This window comes from Staurois parvus, unplaced genomic scaffold (genome assembly GCF_062004578.1).
Source record: "Staurois parvus isolate SC_StPar_1 unplaced genomic scaffold, SC_StPar_1.0 ptg000229l, whole genome shotgun sequence".
Taxonomy (NCBI): Eukaryota; Metazoa; Chordata; class Amphibia; order Anura; family Ranidae; genus Staurois; species Staurois parvus.
In genome coordinates, this window is record NW_028318025.1 from 3382637 (window position 1) to 3404676 (window position 22040).

A 22040-nucleotide genomic window follows, 5' to 3' on the forward strand; every position below is an offset into this window, starting at 1 on the left:
GCACTGCAAATGTTAGTGTTAGTAAATCCACAACAGTAAAATCAGTCTGTATATGCAGTAAAGCATGCTTATTATACTCACTGTGGAACCTAAGGGGTTTTTCCTCTGCATTGTGTAAAAACTGTCTGATCCTGACTTCTCTGATCCTCCCCTTCCAGTATCCCCCTCTTATCTCCTGATAAGACATATCGTGTGGAGTCACTCCGCACATGTTCAGTTTAGTGTGTACTGCCAGAGAGGTTTTTTTTGTTGGGAGAGTGCATGTGATCAGCACAGGGCCATTCAGCACTGTCTAGAGGTCTGGGGTTCTGCATCCCCCTAGAGCAGAATGAAAACTCCTTCTACAAGCATGTGCTCAGCTGGACACTGATAGAAGTCACAAGACTGCTCTAACTGATGATGAGAAAAGGTATTTGGCAGTTTGTATTTACTAAAATAATTGCATTGTCATGTTCTGTATACTCTGGGAGAACAGATAGTTAATACAGGGTCCTGGGTTTAGTAGCACTTCAAATGCTTGTCTTGTCTGCGGAAACCGAACAAAGCAACTATACTTGCCTAATCTCTCTCTCTCTCTCGGTGCTCTTCCCCTCTCTCTGGGTTGTGGGTGGAGCCTCAACGTTCTCACTTGCAATGCAGGACTGCTGATTTTGGATTGTATCAATGATGTCAGTGCTTGCGACAACTGAGCAGCTTAGAGAAGTTGCTTTGGGGGACTGGCCATTCAGCTGGTAGGGATAAGTTACAGTACATATAATGCTTTTTATGGTTACCCTAGACAAAACAAATATTTAACCCTTGCAGTCCCAGGGAAGGCCACTGAAGGTCTTTTTTTTTTTTTTTTACAGCTTTAACGAAACAAATGTAATTGTTTTTAATAGTATGAATGCAAGTGTAGGACAGCCTCTGCCAGCTCTGGTCCACAAACCAAGCCCCCTTTCCCCAATGCGTTACGCCCCACCCACTGGGGCTTAGACATATGTCACTGTAGCAGAGCAAATTGGAATGATTGGAATTTACACAACTGCAAGATGTATTGTGGAATTCATTTAAAAATGGGATCTACCTAAAGCAACTACTCCAAGTAATAATAACACTGATTGTGTTTAAATTGTTCAGGCTATCTGAAGATTTTCAGCTGTGCACAGTAAAATTGCCTGTATATTCTAAAGACCACCAAATCTGAAACAATGTTAGCAATACATTGCAATAGCCAAAGTCATCCCTATGGGAGTATCAGTTGTAATAGAATGCAAGCGCCGAAAAAACACAGACCTGTGACTGGGCGCTAAAGAGAGAATATTCACTGAGATATATATATATATATATATATATACAGTCATGGCCGAAATTGTTGGCACCCTTGATATTTCTCCAGGAAATCATGTATTTCTCACGAAACGTATTGCATTAACACATGTTTTGCTATACACATGTTTATTCCCTTTGTGTGTATTGGGACAAAACAAAAAAAGGGAGGAAAGAAAGCAAATTCGACATAATGTCACACAAACCTCCAAAAATGGGCTGGACAAAAGTATTGGCACCCTTTCACAACTGCGGATAAATAAGAATGTTACAAGCATGTGATGCTCCTGTAAACTCACCTGGGGCAAGTAACAGGTGTGGGCAATATAGAAATCACACCTGAAAGCAGATAAAAAGGAGAGACGTTCACTTAACCTTTGCATTGTGTGTCTGTCTGTGCCACACTAAGCATGGACAACAGAAAGAGGAGACGAGAACTGTCTGAGGACCTGAGAACCAAAATTGTGGCAAAATATCAACAATCTCAAGGTTACAAGTCCATCTCCAGAGAACTAGATTTGCCTTTGTCCACAGTGCGCAACATTATCAAGAAGTTTGCAACCCATGGCACTGTAGCTAATCTCCCTGGTCGTGGACGGATGAGGAAAATTGATGAAAGATTGCAACGCAGAATAGTCCGGATGGTGGATAAGCAGCCCCAAACATGTTCCAAAGACATTCAAGCTGTCCTGCAGGCTCAGGGAGCATCAGTGTCAGCGCGAACTATCCGTCGACATTTAAATGAAATGAAACGCTATGGCAGGAGACCCAGGAGGACCCCACTGCTGACACAGAGACATAAAAAAGCAAGACTACAGTTTGCCAAAATGTACTTGAGTAAGCCAAAAGCCTTCTGGGAAAACGTCTTGTGGACAGATGAGACCAAGATAGAGCTTTTCGGTAAAGCACATCATTCTACTGTTTACCGAAAACGGAATGAGGCCTACAAAGAACAAAACACAGTACCTACGGTAAAATATGGTGGAGGTTCAATGATGTTTTGGGGTTGTTTTGCTGCCTCTGGCACTGGGTGCCTTGACTGTGTGCAAGGCATCATGAAATCTGAGGATTACCAAAGGATTTTGGGTCGCACTGTAGGGCCCAGTGTCAGAAAGCTGGGTTTGCGTCCAAGATCCTGGGTCTTCCAGCAGGACAATGACCCCAAACATACGTCAAAAAGCACTCAGAAATGGATGGCAAAGAAGCGCTGGAGAGTTCTGAAGTGGCCAGCAATGAGCCCAGATCTAAATCCCATTGAACACCTGTGGAGAGATCTTAAAATTGCTGTTGGGAAAAGGTGTCCTTCCAATAAGAGAGACCTGGAGCTGTTTGCAAAGGAAGAGTGGTCCAAAATTCCGGGTGAGAGGTGTCAGAAGCTTATTGATGGTTATAGGAAGCGACTGATTTCAGTTATGTTTTCCAAAGGGTGTGCAACCAAATATTAAGTTAAGGGTGCCAATACTTTTGTCCAGCCCATTTTTGGGGTTTTGTGTGACATTATGTCATATTTGCTTTTCTGCCTCTGTTTTATATTTGTTCCAATACATACAAAGGGAATAAACATGTGTATAGCAAAACATGTGTTAATGCAATACCTTTTTTGTGTGAAATACTTGATTTTCAGGAAAAATATCAAGGGTGCCAACAATTTCGGCCATGACTGTGTATATATATATATATATATATATATATATATATATATATATATATATATATATATATATACACGTGTGTGTGTGTGTGTGTGTAGAAATTCTTGTCCTCTGCCAACATGTGAAGAAACGGACCCTTGAGAATATGTAATATGATCTCTGTATACATGAAGGCACCTGCTGAATAATTACTATGATTAAATAAATGAGAGCAGTATTACCTGCCACACAATTGGTAGTTCTGCCCATTCACTCATGAAATTTACAGAGCTCTTCCAGAAAACACATGGAAAACTGACTTTACCTATTCATTGAGGTACACAGCTTGGCAATAGGCAACCAAGGTTTATACTGCCACCTACGGGAAAACATAGAACACTGAAGTCCAGCCCCATAGTGGCTATAACCCCTTCAACACCAATCTTGTTTAGTTTAGTGTCCCTAGGAGAATAGATGTCTTTCCCTTCTGTATTTTTGCTTACATTAGAAGACTTTTCTGCTGTTAACAGCTAGTGGTAGATTAACCCCTTTACGCCGGCCACACACAAATGTGCGGCCTCCCGGCGTCTGGGCCTAGACGCCGAGCAGCCGCACATTTGCATTCATGTAACAAAAAACATATGTGCTGAGAGCGCATGCCCTGCGCGCTCCCAGCACACGTGCAGTACTCACGGAAAGGTCCCGGTCCGCTCTTTCGATCAGGACCTTTCCCGATCATGTGACCACCGTGGTGACGCGTCACGGCGGTCACGTGATCCCTAAACCACGCCCCACCCTCCCCGCCTCCCGGCATCTGAAACTCTTAAAGGGCCGGGAGGCGCCGGCGGGAAGGGGTTAAGAACAGATAAAGAAAATCCCAAAGACTGTTCAGTCAGTAAATGAGCATAATAGGTTTTTCCAGTTCATTAAGTATTCCGGTGTTCTCTCACAGTATTTTTTTCTGTCCCAGTGTCTTTAGATTCACTCTTGTGAGTGGCTAGCGGGCTATATTATGTATTGAGGTTTATCTTCTTTTTTTACCTGGGGCTGTGTGTATGGTATTTGCTACGGAAGAGGCTGTAGCTGTCTGGCCATTTTATGAAGGGGTAGGATTTCTTCTTTTACTGCTGGGCTTGTCAAATAACTTTTTTGTCTACAACTGGGAAATATTTAGGACATAGGGGAACCCTTCTTTTACATTTTAAAGCTTTGCTAACACTGTCCTATTGCTCCCCTGTATGTTTAAGCCAGAACCACCATTTAAAATTTCCCGCCAGTTTTTCTTCTTGGCAGGGACTGGTAAGGAGTAGCTCTTGCACCTGCCTTTTTCTCCCATTTCTTCAGTGTAGAGTAGCTTTTTTTTTTTTTTGCCTCTGTAAACAGTCTTGCTGATCCCTATCGCTGCCTGCAGTGACAAGTTCTCACAACCCCCTGGTGTAGCTCTTAGTCTAGGGGAAAAAAAAAAGTTAATCAAAATTCCAAGAATACTCAGACAGGCGCTGCACATATCTGCAAGGACAAGCTTGACATAGGGGAAAGATTGGAACTTTTGCACTTCTTTCAGAACCCAGTTGAAACATCCTGTGCCAGCGGTAGTTTCTGAGCCCCCCTCTTCCCTGTTTTATCTTTTGGTGCCCATTTTTCCTATCTCACAGCGAAAAGTTTTTTCCTCTATTAAGCAAATATTTGATTGATCACAGGAGCTTAATACACCCTTGCCGCCTTCCTGAGCAGAACCTGAAACAGGTGCCTGTATTTTCTGATTATTTTTTTTTGGGGTCCCCCTAGAGTCCTCCACCCCACCTATGTCTCGCCTTAACAAAGCTTTGACCATTTGCAATAAAGATGTTCCTTTCTGCACCAACTCTGAACTTCTGGAAAACCCTGGTCAACAATGTGTTACCACTATATAAAGCCACATACAGTGCATCCAGAAAGTATTCACAGCGCTTAACTTATGCAACATTTTGTTATGTTACAGCTTTATTCCAAAATGGATTGCATTAATTTTTTTCCTCAACATTCTACAGACAATACCCCATGATGACAACAGGAAAGAAGTTCGTTTTGAAATCTTTGCAATTTATTAAAGATAAACAAAAAAAAAACACATGTACATACTGTAACAGCGTATACCCAGAGACTGACGCAGTCCTCCATTTTGTTAAGAACCTCTATCTTGGCAAAGGGGTCAACCCTCCTGACAAACATATTTCCCCCTCATTCTCCCCCTCCCTTTCTGAGAATCACAGAGACATTTGGCCAGTGTGTATGTGTGTTAGGAGTGTCACAGGAGGCCAGGGCCCAGTAGGGGGCTAGGAGCTATAAAGTCCCCAAGGGAGCTGGGGCCTAGCTCTCCGAAGAACCTGTAAAATGTAACAACTCGTATAAGATAATGCAAGCTTTCCCTGGAGTTCAAAGAACATTCCAAGGAAACACGACCAGATAACCTTTTGTTAAAATCCATTTTTCACCTATGTCTCATATCTTGGAATATGAGAGACTTACATAAAAACCAGACATATCGTCAGATTGGCTAAGAGAAGACGAACAATTTGATGGGTCACTCGCCTTGTCTCGAATACATAGGAAAGCCGAAAAATAGATCTCGTGAACCGTTCAGTGTATAATTTCATAATTCATATCTAATCAATCCTCAGGCGTGTCTGCATAATAAATTACCCAAGGGTGGAATGTCACTTCTGCAGATGGAAAGTTATGGGCCAAAATATGAGTTATGAGAGATTTTGGCTCTAGTTTAGATCCACGCCCAAACCTCCACGATTTCTGGCCGGTTCCACTCCCGGACATTCACAGAGTTGGCCCGTAGGCACTCCTTTGTTATGTGGGCTGTGTGCTTAGGGTCGTTGTTCTGTTGAAAGATGAACCGTCACCCCAGTCTAAGGTCCAGAGCGCTCTGGAACAGGTTTTCATCAAGGAAGTCTCTGTATATTGCTGCATTCATCTTTCCTTCGATCCTCACTAGTCTTCCAGTTCCTGCCACTGAAAAACATCCCCACACCATGTTGCTGCCATCACCATGCTTCATTGTAGGGGATGGTTTTGGCCAGGTGGTGAGTGGTGCCTGGTTTCCTCCAGACATGATGCTTGGCATTCAGGCCAAAGAATTCAATCTTTGTTTCATCTGACCAGAGAGTTTTGTTTCTCATGGTCTGAGAGTCCCTCAGGTGCCTTTTGGTGAACTCCAGGCGGGCTGTCATTTGCCTTTTACTGAGGAGTGGCTTCCGTCTGGCCACTCTACCATACAGGCCTGATTGGTGGAGTGCTGCAGAGATGGTTGTTCTTCTGGAAGTTTCTCCTCTCTCCACAGAGAAATGCTGGAGCTCTTTCAGAGTGACCATTAAGTGCTTGGTTACCTCCCTGGCTAAGGCCCTTCTCTCTCAATTGCTTATTTTGGGGAGGGGCGTACTCGAGGAAGATTCCTGGTTGTTCCAAGCTTCTTCCAATTATGGATGATGGAGGCCACTGTGCTCATTGGGACCTTCATTTTTTTTTTCTGTGGCTTGGTTTGTGCTCTGACATAAACTGTTAACCGTGGGACCTTATATGGACAGGTTTATGCCTTTTCTAATCATGTCCAATCAACTGAATTCACCACAGGTGGACTCCAATCAAGTTGTGGATACATCTCAAGGATGATCAGTGGGAACGGGATGTACAAGAGCTCAATTTTGAGTGTCATGGCAAAGGCTATAAATACTTATGTACATGTTGTTTGTTTTTTTTTCGTTTTTTTATTTTTAATAAATTGCAAAGATTTCAGAATTAACTTCTTTCATGTTGTCATTATGGGGTATTGTTTGTAGAATGTTGAGGAAAAAAAATTAATTAATCCATTTTGGAATAAGGCTGTAACATAACAAAATGTGGCAAAAGTTAAGAGCTGTGAATACTTTCCGGATACACTGTATATCTCTTGTGGGTGTTCCTTGAAGTTTAATAAGGTTTGGGACCTCTGGCTTGAATCCTCTTCCACTGCTACCTCATAAAGACATTGGCTCCCCCATGACTATTTGAGCCTTTGCCTTTCCCAAAAACTTAGGGCAGTGATTAATCAATAAGGCACTAATTGCCACCTTAGTGGGCAGATAGGGTGCATTTTCTTTTGTTTATAGCATACAATATCCTTTTGGTTCTTGGAGACTGTGGAGACGACTTTTCCCTTTTTATTTTGGGAATTACTGCTACTCCTTTACGGCATTGAGCAGATTTTGGCTGAAAGGTTTAATTGTTTTGTATTGCATTGAGCCGGGGAATGCCCCAAGGCTCTGTTCTGTACTAAAATAATTTTTGAAAACTAATAAAAGGAATTTAAAAAAAAAAAATGTTTCTTTCCTTAAAGGACATTTCTCACAAAAAGTTGAAAGTAATTTCTCCTTGACGAGCATGCAGTCTTTGCATTAATGTCCTGGAATTTGTCAGACTGGTCAATATCCTTATGCAGGGACTTGGTGTCTGTTGTTGATTATACTTAGTCTATTGATTGCATTGACCAGATGGTTGCTGCGTTTTGCATGTGATGTGATGGATGCTAGTCAGGTCATGTTCTGGATAACCCGACTTTGGTCCAGATCTGCAGGGTACTTTTGACTTAAGTGGTGGTTGGCACAACAGTGTAAGAAAGTGCCTGCAGAAAGTGCCATGGTAAACTGTCTTTTAGGCTCTTTGCTGGAGCTAATAATTAAAGTTGAGATGGGGCAAGAGTCACTTTTCTTAGCAAAGCGAAAGATCAACAGCACAGGTTAGCATCTTCTGGTCATGCATCAAAACATTCCTTCAAGTTAGGTTTCAGTTACCAAACACACAAGACTTCTTCCACCCCCTTGGGTTCAGGGGGTTCTAAATGTCTTGGCAAACCAAGGGAACCAGACCTGCAGCTAAATACATCACCACATGAAGGTCCACCCTTGCCAGTTCCATCAGTGGTGTGCAGACATCTGGTGATTTTCACACAGATTTAGGAAGCTCAAATAACCAATGCCTGGGTGTGGGAGATGGTATCAAAATGGAGGCCTGTAAAGGAGACAAAAGAGGGCGCTTGTAAGTGTAGCAGATTAAATAATTTAGGAGTAAAAAAAATGCTAAATAGTCACTCACGTGATGTAGGAATAAAAGCCCATATCAAGTTTTAAAGTAGTCATCCATGAGGATCCGGGTCGTCTGAAGCAGATGGCAGCAACAATGCTGGTGTTCAATTTTTAACTAATAAATTATTTAATCTGCTGCACTTAGACATGCCCTCCTATGTCTCCTTTACCCTACTACGCTGTAACAGATTTTTATCTACTCAAAATATTTTTCTCTGTCCCCTGCCTTTGCTTTACATCTTTTAGTTTTTTTTTTTTTTAGCAGCGCCGGATGGACCTTCTTTCAGCCATTTGAGCATTGTTGGCAAAGGAGGTTATATTTCCCATTCCCCCAACTGAAAGGTTTTTACTTAAACCTGTTTACAGTTTCAAAACTCGAAGGCAATTTTCATCTCGTTTTGGATTGAAAGACTCTCAATCCCTTTTATGCTTCCTCAAAAGTTAGTTTGGAGTCTAGTTAGTTGCCTCCCTTCATTGAGTAGAATTCTGGGCATCCATTGACATAAGGAATGCACATTTCCACCTTTCCAGGTCATTAGTAAATTCTTTGATTTGCTATGCAAGATGATCACTGACAGTTTGGCTCTAACCTTTAGCCTAGTCTCAGCCCCATAAAGTGTTTACAAAGGTCTTTGCATCAGTTCTAAGCCACCTTTGCCTCAGAGGTATTCTAGTCATTGGATACCTGGTTGATCTGCTGCTGTGAGAACAAATCTCCTTGACTTTGGACTAAAATGTTTCCTCCATCCGGAGGTTTTTGAGGACATGTGACGTAGGTTGGCAGATGTGGGTTTGCATTCTTGGTTCATCAAGAAGCTGAACAAATTTTTTTCTCCAGGATGTGGGTTTAGTTGACAGATGCAGCAGAAGCCTTGGTGTCACTGTGGGATCAGTATGCTGTGATCTATGCATTGCACTGGCTTTGATGACCTGGCTGTTGGAACCCAGGTCCTAAGTGATGGGCCATTTTGGATTTTTTATTCCTGATCATGATTAATGCTGGCAAATTTTCTTTTTGCAAGGTAATCATTGAACATGGAAAACTTATTTTCATTGGTGTGAGGCTTTGGGGGTTTACCTACATGCTTTTTGGGGGGCCTTGCTCTTTCTCTCCTTCAGTTGGGGTTTGAAAAACACTTGGCCCATATCATGGCTAAGATGTCTGTCCTGTCAATCCACTCTTTCAGTGTCCTCTTGCCAACCATTCTCTGGTTTGTACATTTATACAAGGGGTTACACCCGTTGCTCCTTGTAGACTTTGCTTTAAACTGTAGTTTTTAAACCTAGTTTTGTCAGTGCTGCAAAGGCTGTTAATGCTAGTTGTGGGCCGATGGTGAAGTGCAGCAAGGGTGTAGGCAATCCTACCGCTGTGTTTTTGTATTCTGACAGAGGGGAGACTTCCCCTCCATCAGAATACACTGATCAGTGCTGCAGTCTATCGCCCACAAATCTTAGCAAAAAGTTTCCAACAAGGTGGCTAAACAGAAGTCAGTCAGCAGATTGACTTCTGTTCAGTCACAGTGACCATTCATGGATCGAAATTTGGTCGATCCTTGCTAAACCAGCCAAATATCGATCCATGTATGTTCAGCTTTACTTTTGGTTCTCTCAAGGTGCAGGTGCCTGCTATCAACTTGCACATTTAAATACATCACAGGTTGGATTTAAAGTGAATAATTAGATTTGTTTTTTACATTTTAGAGATATAGCAAATGAGTGTAACTATCTTAATGTACCAGTAATAACCAATATTATTGTGATTTTTTTTAAAAACAAATTTTATTTTTGAAATCGATGTTTCACAGGGAAAGCCATATGTGCATGATGTTTTCAGGCTCTGCTTCTCCTTACTGGCATGCTGATTCTGCTCCTTTTTAAATGCAAAGAACAATACAATGCTTAGATGGTGTATTCAGTTATCTCAGCAGCTGTGTAGTCAAGGGGGCTGATTGAAGACGTTAGAGAGACTGCCACTAGAGTGAAAATATACAAATATGTAAATGAAATGCCCTCATAAAAATATGACTCTAACAAATGGAAATACACTGCAGTTTACCTGTTAGCTGTGGAATGTGATCATACCACATCATTTGTTCTTAAAGTGTATGTGAACCCAAACTTTTTTTTTTTGTTTAGTTTAAAATAGAACAGGGAAGGACTAAAACGCGATCAGGTTTTACAACTCCTTTATAAGGTTTTGTGGATTGTCCTACTGGGGAGATTTCTCTTCACTTCCTGTTCTGGAGGCACAACAGGAAATAAGAGGAAATTTTTCCAAGTAAACAGAATTCCCATTGTAAAGTTGTTGCAGGATCAGGTGTCCTCATTGGTGGTTTACCCTTCATTGTCTAGGATCCAAACATGGTTAACAAGTACAAAGAGAGGGTGAAACTCCTCTGTGGGGACACAGACATCAATAAAAGCTCGACACTGTCTAAGCCTTCCCTAGTCTGTTGAAAACTGAAAAAAAAAAAAATATTTGCCTTAACATACACTTTAGAACTGCTCATAGGAATATTAAAAATATCATAGATTTAATTTAAAACGACATGATTATTGATTAGTATATGCTAATGTGCAATGCAAAACAGGGCACAAATCATTCTTTGAAACCATACATCCCAATTAAAGTAATATTGGCAGTCAGTGTTTACAATTACAGTTGCAAATTTGATGCAGTCTTAGTATGCACAAAGTAAATAACACAGTCTAATAACAATTCCTTTTATTCTGGTTGGCACGGGAGGGACATGATGCTGCTGTGCCACAAAGCTGCGTTTTTTCCTCTGGAGCTGTAAGAAAAAAAGCTTTATTTTTTTACCTTTTAATCTCCTAACTGGTAACGCTTCTGCACTTGTCATTGCATGATCTTCATTTCATTGTGAGTGTAGTCCATCTCTCATCCTATTTTGCCACTCTCACTGTACTGTAGCCTCTAAGCGAAAAAACCTACAAGGATATCTACAGAAATATATCTTTCTAAAGTTTTCTTTTATCCAGACACTGGAAATTACAGTCAGTGCTTGCTGCAATTGGGCTGTTCCTTTGTACTGCTGTTAATGAGAGCCTTTATAGTGCATTTGAATCTACTGTGAGAGAGGGTTCAATGTGTGTGTATCCATTGCTTTACTGTTAAACGCCTGTGACAGACATAAGGTATACTGCAGACCACTACAACATTGCAGAAACCATGTACGTCATTTAGAAACATTCCACACAAAGGAGTAATAGTCTTACGTATTTCTTGTAGTAAAATAAAAACATAGTCACAATGTAAAATCACTAATGTGAAATTCATGACAGTGGACCTTTTCAAACTGATATTATGATTTATCTCCAAATTTGTGGTGTTATCTTTCAATAAGGAAAAACTTCATTGGTTCCTATATTGAGTCTTATTTATCAACTTACCTCATGGCAAGCAGATTCGTATTCAACCTATGCTGCAAGAATGACAACTGGAAGATGATAGTTTGAATCTGTCTGGTGACTATGGAGCAATGTAGCAAGATCTTGTATAATGCACGTTGATAAATAATGCCCTCCGTATCAGACCGGCACCTCTTCTCCCATGTGAAGGCAGATTCATCCCAGACATCTGGTGCACAGCTTATGGTTTTCAACCGTTCATCTTCAGTCTTTTAATTGGTACTCTGTATAATGGCCTGTAGCAGTTTCTTGTGTGGCTTTTAATGTGAATCGATTTATTTGTATGGTGTAAATGTGTAACTTGTATGTCTAATGATTATCTGTTGTTGCCACACATTTTACACTTTTCTACCATTTCTTGCATCTTTAAAATTTTTTGTACTTTTTCATGTTTTGTAATCGAATGGCAAAGCAAAACCCTGTTTGTTTATGTTTGTAGATTTGAGAATATCTGTGACACATGTTTAAGGGGCTTTTTCAGGAGATAATCAAATGGTGAACCCTTGCTGGAGGACGCTACATCCCTGGCTGAGCACTTCATCTTAACTCAAACATTGTTTCAGTTTTTGCTTGCTTTCTTACCTGCAGCTGAACTGTGTAATTGCTGCCCAACTACAGACATATAAATCTTTGAAAGTAAGCATTACTACTTCTGAAAGGTCAACCAAATTCTATAGAAGAATTGGCCCCTCCACATTAATATACTATTTTTGTGTGTGAGGTTTCCAGCAAGGGTTAAATGTGTTTATTCTGGAAAATCCCTTTTAAATGTGGCAGAAATAGCATGTTTGACATTATTAAATATAACAATATGACAACATTGTAAACTGAAGTTTATTCAAACCTTTTGTATTCCAGGAACCCTACATGGAAGGTGTAAATCCATTCATAAAATGTAACAAGCATCGTATGATCATGTTCTTAGATGAACTTGGGGTGAGTGGAGTTTCTCAGAAAACCTTGACCTTTCTGTATGCAGCAATCTGGAGAAATACACTAACCTGGTGGAAAAATTATTCCCGCGTGATTTAACCACTTGCCCTCCAGAGGATTTACCCTCCTTCCTGACCAGGCCATTTTTTGCATTATGGCGCTGTGTTACTTTAACTGACAATTGCACGGTCATGCAATGCTGCACCCAAATTAAATTTACCACCTTTTTTTCCCACTAATTGAGCTTTCTTTTGGTGGTATTTGATCGCCTGTGTGGTTTTTATTTTTTGCGCCATAAAAAAAAAAAAGCCAATTTTGAGAAAAAAAAAAAACATTTTGGACTTGTTGCTATTAAACATGTCCAGTAAAAAAAAATTAAAAAAATCTAATTTTTTCGTAAATTTAGGCCAAAATGTATTCTGCTACGTCTTTGCTAAAAAAAAAAAAAAATCCTAATACGTGTAAATTAATTGGTTTACATGAAAGTTACAGCATTTACAAATGGCTGTATAGATACTGGAATTTTTTTATTCAACTAATAATGGCGGCGATCAGCAAATTATAGCAGGACTGTGGCAGGCATTCTGATACTGGGGGGAACTGACTTGGTGTTAGACATCCCCAGTGAGACCAATACAGTGATCAGTGCTAAAAAAAAAAAAAAAGCACTGACACTGTACTAATGGCACTGGGCAGGAAGGGGTTAATATGAGGGGACGATGAAAGGATTACATTGTGCTGGGAGTTTTTTAACGGGGGGGTGGTGTGTGGGCTTTACTGTAATCACACTGCTCTGGATGGCTGTGCTGTGCACAGCCATCCAGAGCAGTGTGCCCGAGTCAACAGGGAGGACGACTGTTCGCAAACAAAGAAGCCTTCCTCCCCATCTGAGATGCTCAGTAATCACCGGGTGCCGGTGGATAATCACTGGCTGGGACTCGGTGATTGATGGCCGCGAATGGAGGAGCGGGTAGGGCTGCGTGCACCCGCTAGCTGGAAATGCAAAATCACTTATTTGTGGTTTTGCGCACCCCTGCCGCCCTGTAGCAGTGTATCTGCTATAGGGCTGTGGGGATGTGGTTAAGATGCAGAGTATTCACAGAGCAGTGTTTTATTGTTACCGTTTATCAAAACAAAACTACACTCCTTTTTTTTTTTTTTTTTTTAATGGTAGATCATCTGTGGGCAGCTGTGGTAGGTGGGTTTGAGGTCTCTAAAGCAAACATTCACCCAAAAGGGGAAGTTCCACTCTTCCTCCTCCTACCCTTCAACTTTTGGGGGGGAGAACAGGTACCTGGTTTGGACAGCCTTAGGCAGTCGCAGCTAGCTGTCCACATTTACCATGGCCGGGAACCTAAGATGGTGTATAAACTGGTTTGGGCTGGATCACTGGATAGGTGAGTTTTATTAAAAGTGAGCAGCTACAGTTTTTGTAGCTGCTGACTTTGGTTTGTAATGCAGTTCTTTGATTATTTAAAAAAATAAATAACTCATTATTACTCAGTAGTAATAAGCTGAGGGTTTAATGGCTTTCAGCATAATACATATCGAATAGTAGTCAGTCGTATTCAGCTGGATTTGTTCTGTAATGCTGAAGATGTTTCATCACTTATCCAAGCCATTCTTCAGTTCTGATGACTTGCAGGAAGATACCACAGCATTTATATCCACACAGGTAGCACCAACACCTTGATTCAGTTGCCTAATTAACATTATTGATTCAAATGAAATGACAAAACCTGAAAAAAAATACATCTAACCACATTTATTAACCGCCTCCCGCCCGCCATATAAGGTAATGACGGGCGCAAGGCGGTTCTCTCGTTCTGGGTGGATGTCATATGACATCCTCCCACTCTAACTGCGCGTGCTACAGCGCAGCAATCGGTGGTGCGCTGTGTCCCTGGGACACAGCAGATCAACGGAAAGAGCCGATGACGTTGGCTCTGTTATGTGATCAGCTGTGTCCAATCACAGCTGATCGCTTGTAAATAAGGAAGTGCTGACAGCTCATAAGGAGAGGAGAGCAGAGCCGGTAATCGGCATTACTCAGAGGGGACATGTACACTAATCATCAGGGCACTGATGATCAGTGTAGCCCCATCATTGCAACCTGTCAGTGCCACATATCAGTGCTCGTCTGAGCTGCCTTTTAGTGCCGCCAGTCAGTGCTACCTATCAGTGCCATATGAGTGCTGCCTATCAGTGCCACATATAAGTGCTCGTCTGAGCTGCCTTTCAGTGCTGCCAGTCAGTGCCATATGAGTGCTGCCAGTCAGTGCCATATCAGTGCTGCCAGTCAGTGCCATATCAGTGCTGCCTGTCAGTGCCCATCAGTGATGCCTGTCAGTGCCCATCAGTGATGCCTGTCAGTGCCCATCAGTGCAGCCTATCAGTGCTCATCACTGCAGCCTCATTAGCGCACATCAGAGAAGGAGAAAAATCACTTATTTACAAAATTTTATAACAGAAACTTAATACGTTTTTTTTTTTTTTTTAATTTTCAGTTGTTTTTGGTTTGTTTAGCAGAAAATAAAAAATCCAGAGGTGATTAAATACCACCAAAAGAAAGTTCTATCTGTCTCAAAAAAATGATAAAAATGTCATATGGGTACAGTGTTGCATGACCGCGCAATTGTCATTCGAAGTGCGACAGCGCTGAAAGCTGGAAATTGGCCTGGACAGGAAGGGGGTGAAAGTGCCCTGTAGGCAAGTGGTTAATAAGAATAATTGACACTAAACTTGTAGCCTTACTAATCTGATATTTTACCTGTAAAGGTGCAAGTCAGGTTTCTTTGTATACAAGCACAAGATGCCTCATAAATGTGTAGCCTTTCACAGTAGAATAAAATAATTGTTCTACAGGGGAAGTACGTGGACAGGCAGAAACCTAGATGGCAATCATCTCATTTGTGTCTTTACTGTTGGTAAATATGGAATGTAACATTTGTTGATAATGTTGCTAAAGGGACCATGAGAGCCTAGGAATATGAAAGGTGTAACTGCTAACTTGTTTTACTTAAATATTTTTTGAAATTTTCTATCGTTACTGAAATTTTTAACACCTGGGAACTTTACTGTACTTTGTTTTAGAAGAATCCTAAGGAAGTATGTGGGGATTTGTTGCAGTTATCCACAAAAACCAATAATTGGACTGATTTGTGGAGTTTTTTTTTTTTTCTTTTTAAAGGTGAAGGTTCTAAGACTGTCATCCTGACTTCATCTACTTAGCAAGTCTCTGGCCTAAAATGTTTATGCAGGGCAGAAGTTCAGACTTAGTAGGTTGCATGCTTGTTCCAAGTCAGTGACTCCGTATGTAGTTGAAGTCAGTGACAGTCCCAATTTCAGTTGCTTACACTTACATTCTTACATACACAAAGCCTGTGTTATACGCATTTTTTTTCTTCTCTTTCACCTCCATTAGAATGTACCTGAACTCCCTGATACTACTGAGCACTGTAGGACTGACCTGTCCCGTAACCTGGCAGCTTTGCACGAAATGTGTGTGGCACATTCTGATGAACTCCGAACTATCAGCAATGAGCGAGGAGCGCAACAGGTACTCGTTAAAGTCTAAGGAAAAGCAACGACAGCAAAACTTCAATGAAGTCAGTAGGGGTTCAGGAAGTTTTGTTTTGTGTTTTTACTTTGGACTCTTCTGTTTCTGCATATATATGCACATTTCATTGGTTTAGCTGTCAGAAACCTGCTCCGCCTGATTGTACAGTACAGCTTCAGGAGAAGCACTGCATGTAGAACAGTACAAGTATAGTATATAAAAATGGCTAGGTTTTCATTCACTGAGGTTCACCAGTTTTGAGTTGGTTTGCTAGCAAGTGTATGATTTGTATTATAGTCTGTTGTAAAATGATTTATTATTAGTTCTATGTTGTAGTCCCATGCATTGAATGTCTTTATTTTTTATTTCCAACAGCATGTTCTCAAAAAACTTCTGGCAATAACAGAGCTTCTCCAGCAGAAACAAAACCAGTATTGTGTATCAAACAATACCAGGTAGCATATACCTAAATGGAGCTTGCATGTGAACACCTGGAAATTTCCATCACAATATCACTTCCTATTGCTCTTTCCAAAAATAGCACAGAATAGCCACATCTGTCCTGTCATGTGGGACTATGCAGTAAGCACTCTTTGCTGACAAAAATGTGTGTGCGCCAGCAGTGTGGAGATAGGTCTCTGAAAGAACGGGTCACACTCGGAACTGACATGTACAAACCTCTGAGCCTCTGTCTGTTGATCTCAAGAAGAACTCCAGTAAACTGTATTATGCCAAAGTCTACAATCTGGTGGCTGATGGTGGGCGCAGTCTGCTATTCAGCAGCCATTTATAACTGGATTACAAGCTATTTTTATACTGGTATTTCTAATTGGTTTCAGATAGTATTGCTTGCGACTGTTCAACCAACCTGACAAGTTCTTTGATTCCCAAAACTGACAAAGGAACAAGTGCTATTATTTTTGTGTACTATCTTTCTGGGATCAGATTATGAAAGACTTTTTACGTGCCACTGATATTCTATGGTAGATTTTTTTTTTCGTCCAGACTATGTATAATGAAAAGCTTTTGTAAAATGTTTACACTATTGATTTCATTAAATTTATTGTTGTATCTGATGTGCATGCATTAAACATTTTGTAAAGTATTTTGTGGTTTATTCTATTAAAGATCACCATTATACACCCAGCTTTTAGTCCTACTTTAGCTCAGTGTGATATTGTGTGTAAAGTCCTTTTCAAGGTTTTCTTACTTGTGTGGCATTATTTGCTTAGTGCTGAATACATTTCTTTTCAGAAATTCTAGTAGTTTTGCGTGAACCTGAACTTTGCCTGTGGATGGCAAATCAACCAGTTAATATAATGTTCGCCTCTATAGCAGCTTATATTCAACGATTTTCTGCCTAGTGGACTGGCAGAGTGTTATACAGGTCTAAGGTGGTGACCTGCCATGATGGGTCCCCCCCATTTCCCAGACTGGTGAAGTCTGGTGGTTACCCTATCAGTGCTTGTACCCAAGGATAATAAAGGGGGAAGGTCCTTCAGGGAAACTGTATGCTTAGTTGTTGTGTGCCTCCAGTACTGTTCTCCCTCTCCTTTAATACGCTGCTATTTTCTTCTGTTAAAAAAGGCAGCCTCCTGGCTGCCCCAAGTGTCATATAGTGAAGCTGTGGGGTGGCCCAAGAGTGCCTTTGTTGAGGGTGGAGTAGGTCTCCTCACCCACATTTGTGTTCTCAAGGAAGTGCACTGTGTGGGCCAGTGATGTTACACAGAGTCAACTGGAAGCTGCCTTTGTGGAAGACTGGACTGGTACAGGGTAGTGCATCTCTACAATGATTATTGACTATAAGATGAATGAGCACTTATAAGGGTCAGTAGTTATCAAAATGTGGGACTGCCTTGGACACTTTGCCATCCTAGTTCTGAGCAACAAGGGTGTCTGATTCAGTACCCACTCCTCTCAGCTGACAGGGACGTCTGTTAAATAGCATGAGTCCAGTATTAGACTAGGTATACACTTGTAGAATGGAAAATCTTTCTTGAATGTACACATTACCAAATGAAAACCACTTACACTAGTAGAAAAGTCATTCCTAAATCAAATGTTAAAAGAAAACAATATTCAAAAGTTCTGAAAATATCCATTCAAAATTCTGCTAATATATACCCAGCTTTAATGTCAGCAGCCCATGTCTGAGCAATGGTGGTGGTGGGGAGGGGGAATCAGGAGCAGGGAGGGTTCCCAAATTTCTCTCTCCTAAAGAAAGACACCTGGGTGTAGCTCTCTTTCAACTATATTCCCTAGGGGTCCGTTAGGTCCTTGTGGCTCTGATTCCATTTTCCTTTCTGGTTTTATTAGTACCTTTAGGGCACCTTCCTTTTGGTTCCCTTATTTCAAGGGAAGAATTATCATTTGATATTACTGGTCTACAATGCCAGCTTTCCAGATTAGACAGTCTTGGTCACAAATTGAAATGTTTCCCTTCCCCTCCCTATTAACAGGAGGATCTTGCGGATGAGTTGACCAACCAGAAAAGATCTTTTCTAAAAGAGGGAAACACAGAGAAATCCTCCTCAGAGGAGTCACAGGGTCAGGTTTTATCCCAGATATAGGAGTTGTCTGCTATCCCAAAGGTCACAGGATTGGGACTGTGGCATCTGCTGCTGCACCCTCAGACCCTGAATGTGGCGATACTGAGTCAGGCAGATACCTGGAGGATTTTCCCCCACACCCACAGTTTCTCACTGGATGACTTAATGGACTCCCAACTGTTCTTCCAGCTGGGCATCACACCTTCTGGGGTCACATGCCTTTTCAAGGGGAATGTTTTGTTCAGTCCTGCTCTGGATGATTACATCCAAAAGTAACTGCATAAGTGTACTCTGTTGCCATTAAGAAAAAAAAGGCTGAAGTCCATGACACAAAAGCCTGCCACACTTGTTTACTTAAAAAAACAAAATAACATTCCTTTCATCAAACATAAGCCTCAGGCTCCAAGCCCCAGCTGCAAAAGAGGACCTGGACTCCAAAGCTCCCTAAGCCAGGTGACAAGTCCTCCTTGCAATGAAGTTTGGGTTGGGGGATGTTTGCAGGCTTTTGCAAAAGTTTGGCAGGGGTCTTTCAGATAAGAAACTGATAAACACAAAAAAGGACTATTCTTTTCCAGGCACCCTATATCAGGAAGTGATCATTCCAGTTCCACAAAACTGTTTCTACTCAAACCTTTATATGTTTCTGAAACAGAACAGCTATGTCTGTCCCATTCTGGATCTATGGATGGTAAACTTCACCATTTGGGGATGCCACAGATGCACATCTATTGGCATCGAGCTACAACAACAAGGGTAGACAGGTTCAGGGTTTCAAGGTCTTTGCACTGGTCACACTGATGATCCTGTTCTGGCTACTATACCCCTTCCCTCTACTACTTCCTCCACTGCTTTGCAGAATCAGGATGAAGGGGTATTCTGGTGCTCTCGGTGGCACCAAATTGGCCCTGAAGGATTCAGTACTCGGACATCCTCTGTCTCCTGGGAAACACATAGACACTTGCAGCCTGTCCCCAATTGCTGGCTCAAGGACCAGTCTACCATCCTGCTTCACAAAACCCAAGTCCTGAGAGATTGAGTTCTTTCTGTTATTCCTACGCTGCTTATAGTTACAAATGGACCTCTCAAAAGGATTACCATATCCATAGGATAGAATTCCTCCTTTCTTCAAGTAGATATCCAGCGTTTAGTGAAGTTTAAATACCTATCACCTCATTTTAGCTACATACATAGTATGCAGCTCTGTGTAAGTCAAAACACTGTGCAAAGATGAGAGCCCACACAGGATCCAGGGGGGCTCTGGGTATGACTTCAAAAATTTTACAGAGGTTCTGCCAAACCAGATACACTGCTTGTATATTGGTATGAAAAGACAGGGTTGCCTCACTGGTTTCCTCAAAAACTTTGTCAGTGTCCAATCACCTGAAGGTACACACCTTTAATCACTTGCCCTCCAGAGGATTTACCCCCCTTCCTGACCAGGCCATTTTTTGAGATACGGCACTGCGTTACTTTAACTGACAATTGCACGGTCATGCAATTTGTACATAAAAGAAATTAATGTCCTTTTTTCGTTTTTTAATTTTTGCGCTATATACTGACAATTTTGAAAAAAAAAAATATTTTATTTTACTTTTTGCTATAAAACATCCAGTAAAAAAACTTTTAAAAATCTAATTTCTTCATAAATTTAGGCCAAAATGTACTCTGCTATATGTCTGCTAAAAAAAAAAAAAAATCCCAACATGTGTAAATTATTTGGTTTATGTTCAAGTTATAGTGTCTACAAATTGCAGTATATATACTGGAATTTTAATTTAATTTTTTTTTATACCAGTAATGGTGACGATCAGCGGTGGGCATTCTGACACTGGGGGGGAGGGGGAACTGACTGCCACTGATATCCCCAGTGACACTAATACAGTGATCTGTGCTAATAAAAAGCACTGACACTGTATTAATGACACTGGGCAGGAAGGGGTTAACATCTGGGGCAATTAAAGGCTTAACTGTGTGTTACTATGTAGACAAGTTGCTTTGTATTGCTCTGCTATGCAGAGCAATACAAAGCAGCCTGTTCGTGCTGACGGGAGAGATCTGTGTTGTTTACATACAGACCTCTCCCGTCAGCTCTGCCGATGATCATCGAGTTCCAGCCAAGAATCGGCGACTGGGACCTAGTGATTGACAAGCCGAGGAGCCAATAGCGGCGCGGGTAGGGAGTGTGCACATGCACCCCCTACACGGAAATGCAAAAACACACACACACACACTCTCTCTCTCTCTCTCTCTCTCTCTCTCTCTCTCTCTCTCTCTCTCTCTCTCTCCCCTCCCCCCCCCCCCCCCCCCTGTAGCAGTATGTCTGCTAGAGGGCAGGTGGGAAGCAGTTAAACCCATGGTGTCATAATAATCTGCCTCTGTTCTATACTGTACAATTATGATGAGATTACAGTAACTACAAAAGTGTGCAGTATTTTTCTTCCTACTACTAAACTGACTTTTTAGATCTATTCTACAACGTGAGTAAGCCCCTTGAGGGTCTAGTCCGCATTCCCCCACCACTCGAAGTTTCAGAAATGTTCATGGAACTTTTCTGTCTGTAGGCCATACATGATTTATTTTCTTTCAACCTGTGGGTTGAACAAAAGAAAATTAATAGATTCCCCCCATCTGCACACTCGATGTGAATCTGTCTGGGGGCTATTCTGAAAGTGGGGAGGCTTCCCCGCCATCAGAATACACTCATCATTGCCGGCAGCAATAATCCAGCAAAACTTTTCCAACAGACTGGTTGTACAGAGGTCAATAGAGAAACTGACTTCTGTACAACCAAACTGCCCATAGATGGAATGAAATTTGGCCAGTCCTGGGGCACATGTTTGAGGCTGCCCAAGATGACCGCAGAGTGAGCTAGCTCCGCTTACCTCAGGCACTTGAGAGTCCTAGCTACTGGCCTGATACCATGGCTCCGCCAGACAGGACTAGGCTAAAGCAGCACACGTATCCAAAGTCGCAGTGCCTGCCCCCAACCAAGATGGCTCCTCCAGCAGATGAGTCCATGGAGCACTCTCTTGGTGACTCAGAAGGATCAGCCAATAGCTCCCTGCAATTCCCATCTGCCTTAAAGATTAACCGCCTGGACTCAGATACCACTCTCTTGGGTAAGATCAGGGGAATTGATCAGGAAGAGCTTAGTGAGTTTTCCCCTAGGCTGTCGGTGGAATTGCTGAAAGATGTTCGGGATGTGGGAGAAAGAACCTCTATGTGGGAACATAGAATGGATGATGTCACCATGGTCTTGGATAGGTATGAAGGTGATATTGAACAACTACAAGACAAACTGCACTCTCTCAAGAACCAACTTGAGGATGCTGAAAATAGAGTCGGCTGCAGTAACATTCACATTTTTTTTTCTTTTTATAAATATTTATTGATTTTCAAAAAAATAAATTTTAGCATCATTTTCTCCAATTAAAAAAAAAAAGGAAATGAAACAATATCATTCTACTACGATGATTATCCCCCTAAAATATCTTTATTCCCCCCCCCCCTCTTACCATCCACA

General features: G+C 41.5%; 1 protein-coding gene across 8 annotated transcripts in view; it reads left to right on the plus strand.

Moving 5' to 3' along the window:
* Positions 1-17114, plus strand: part of RASA1 (RAS p21 protein activator 1) — a 127584-nt gene extending 110470 nt beyond the window's left edge. For 5 of the 8 annotated variants that reach the window (XM_089679628.1, XM_089679630.1, XM_089679631.1 and 2 more), the window contains 4 exons: positions 10785-10841; positions 12335-12412; positions 15834-15968; positions 16344-17114. In XM_089679628.1, coding sequence (XP_089535754.1) covers positions 10785-10841; positions 12335-12412; positions 15834-15968; positions 16344-16427 — 354 coding nt within the window. In that variant the 3' untranslated portion in view covers positions 16428-17114. The remainder of the gene's footprint in view (positions 1-10784; positions 10842-12334; positions 12413-15833; positions 15969-16343) is intronic. The other 3 variants (XM_089679632.1, XM_089679635.1, XM_089679629.1) reach the window with 2 other exon arrangements.
* Positions 17115-22040: the final 4926 nt, after the last annotated feature.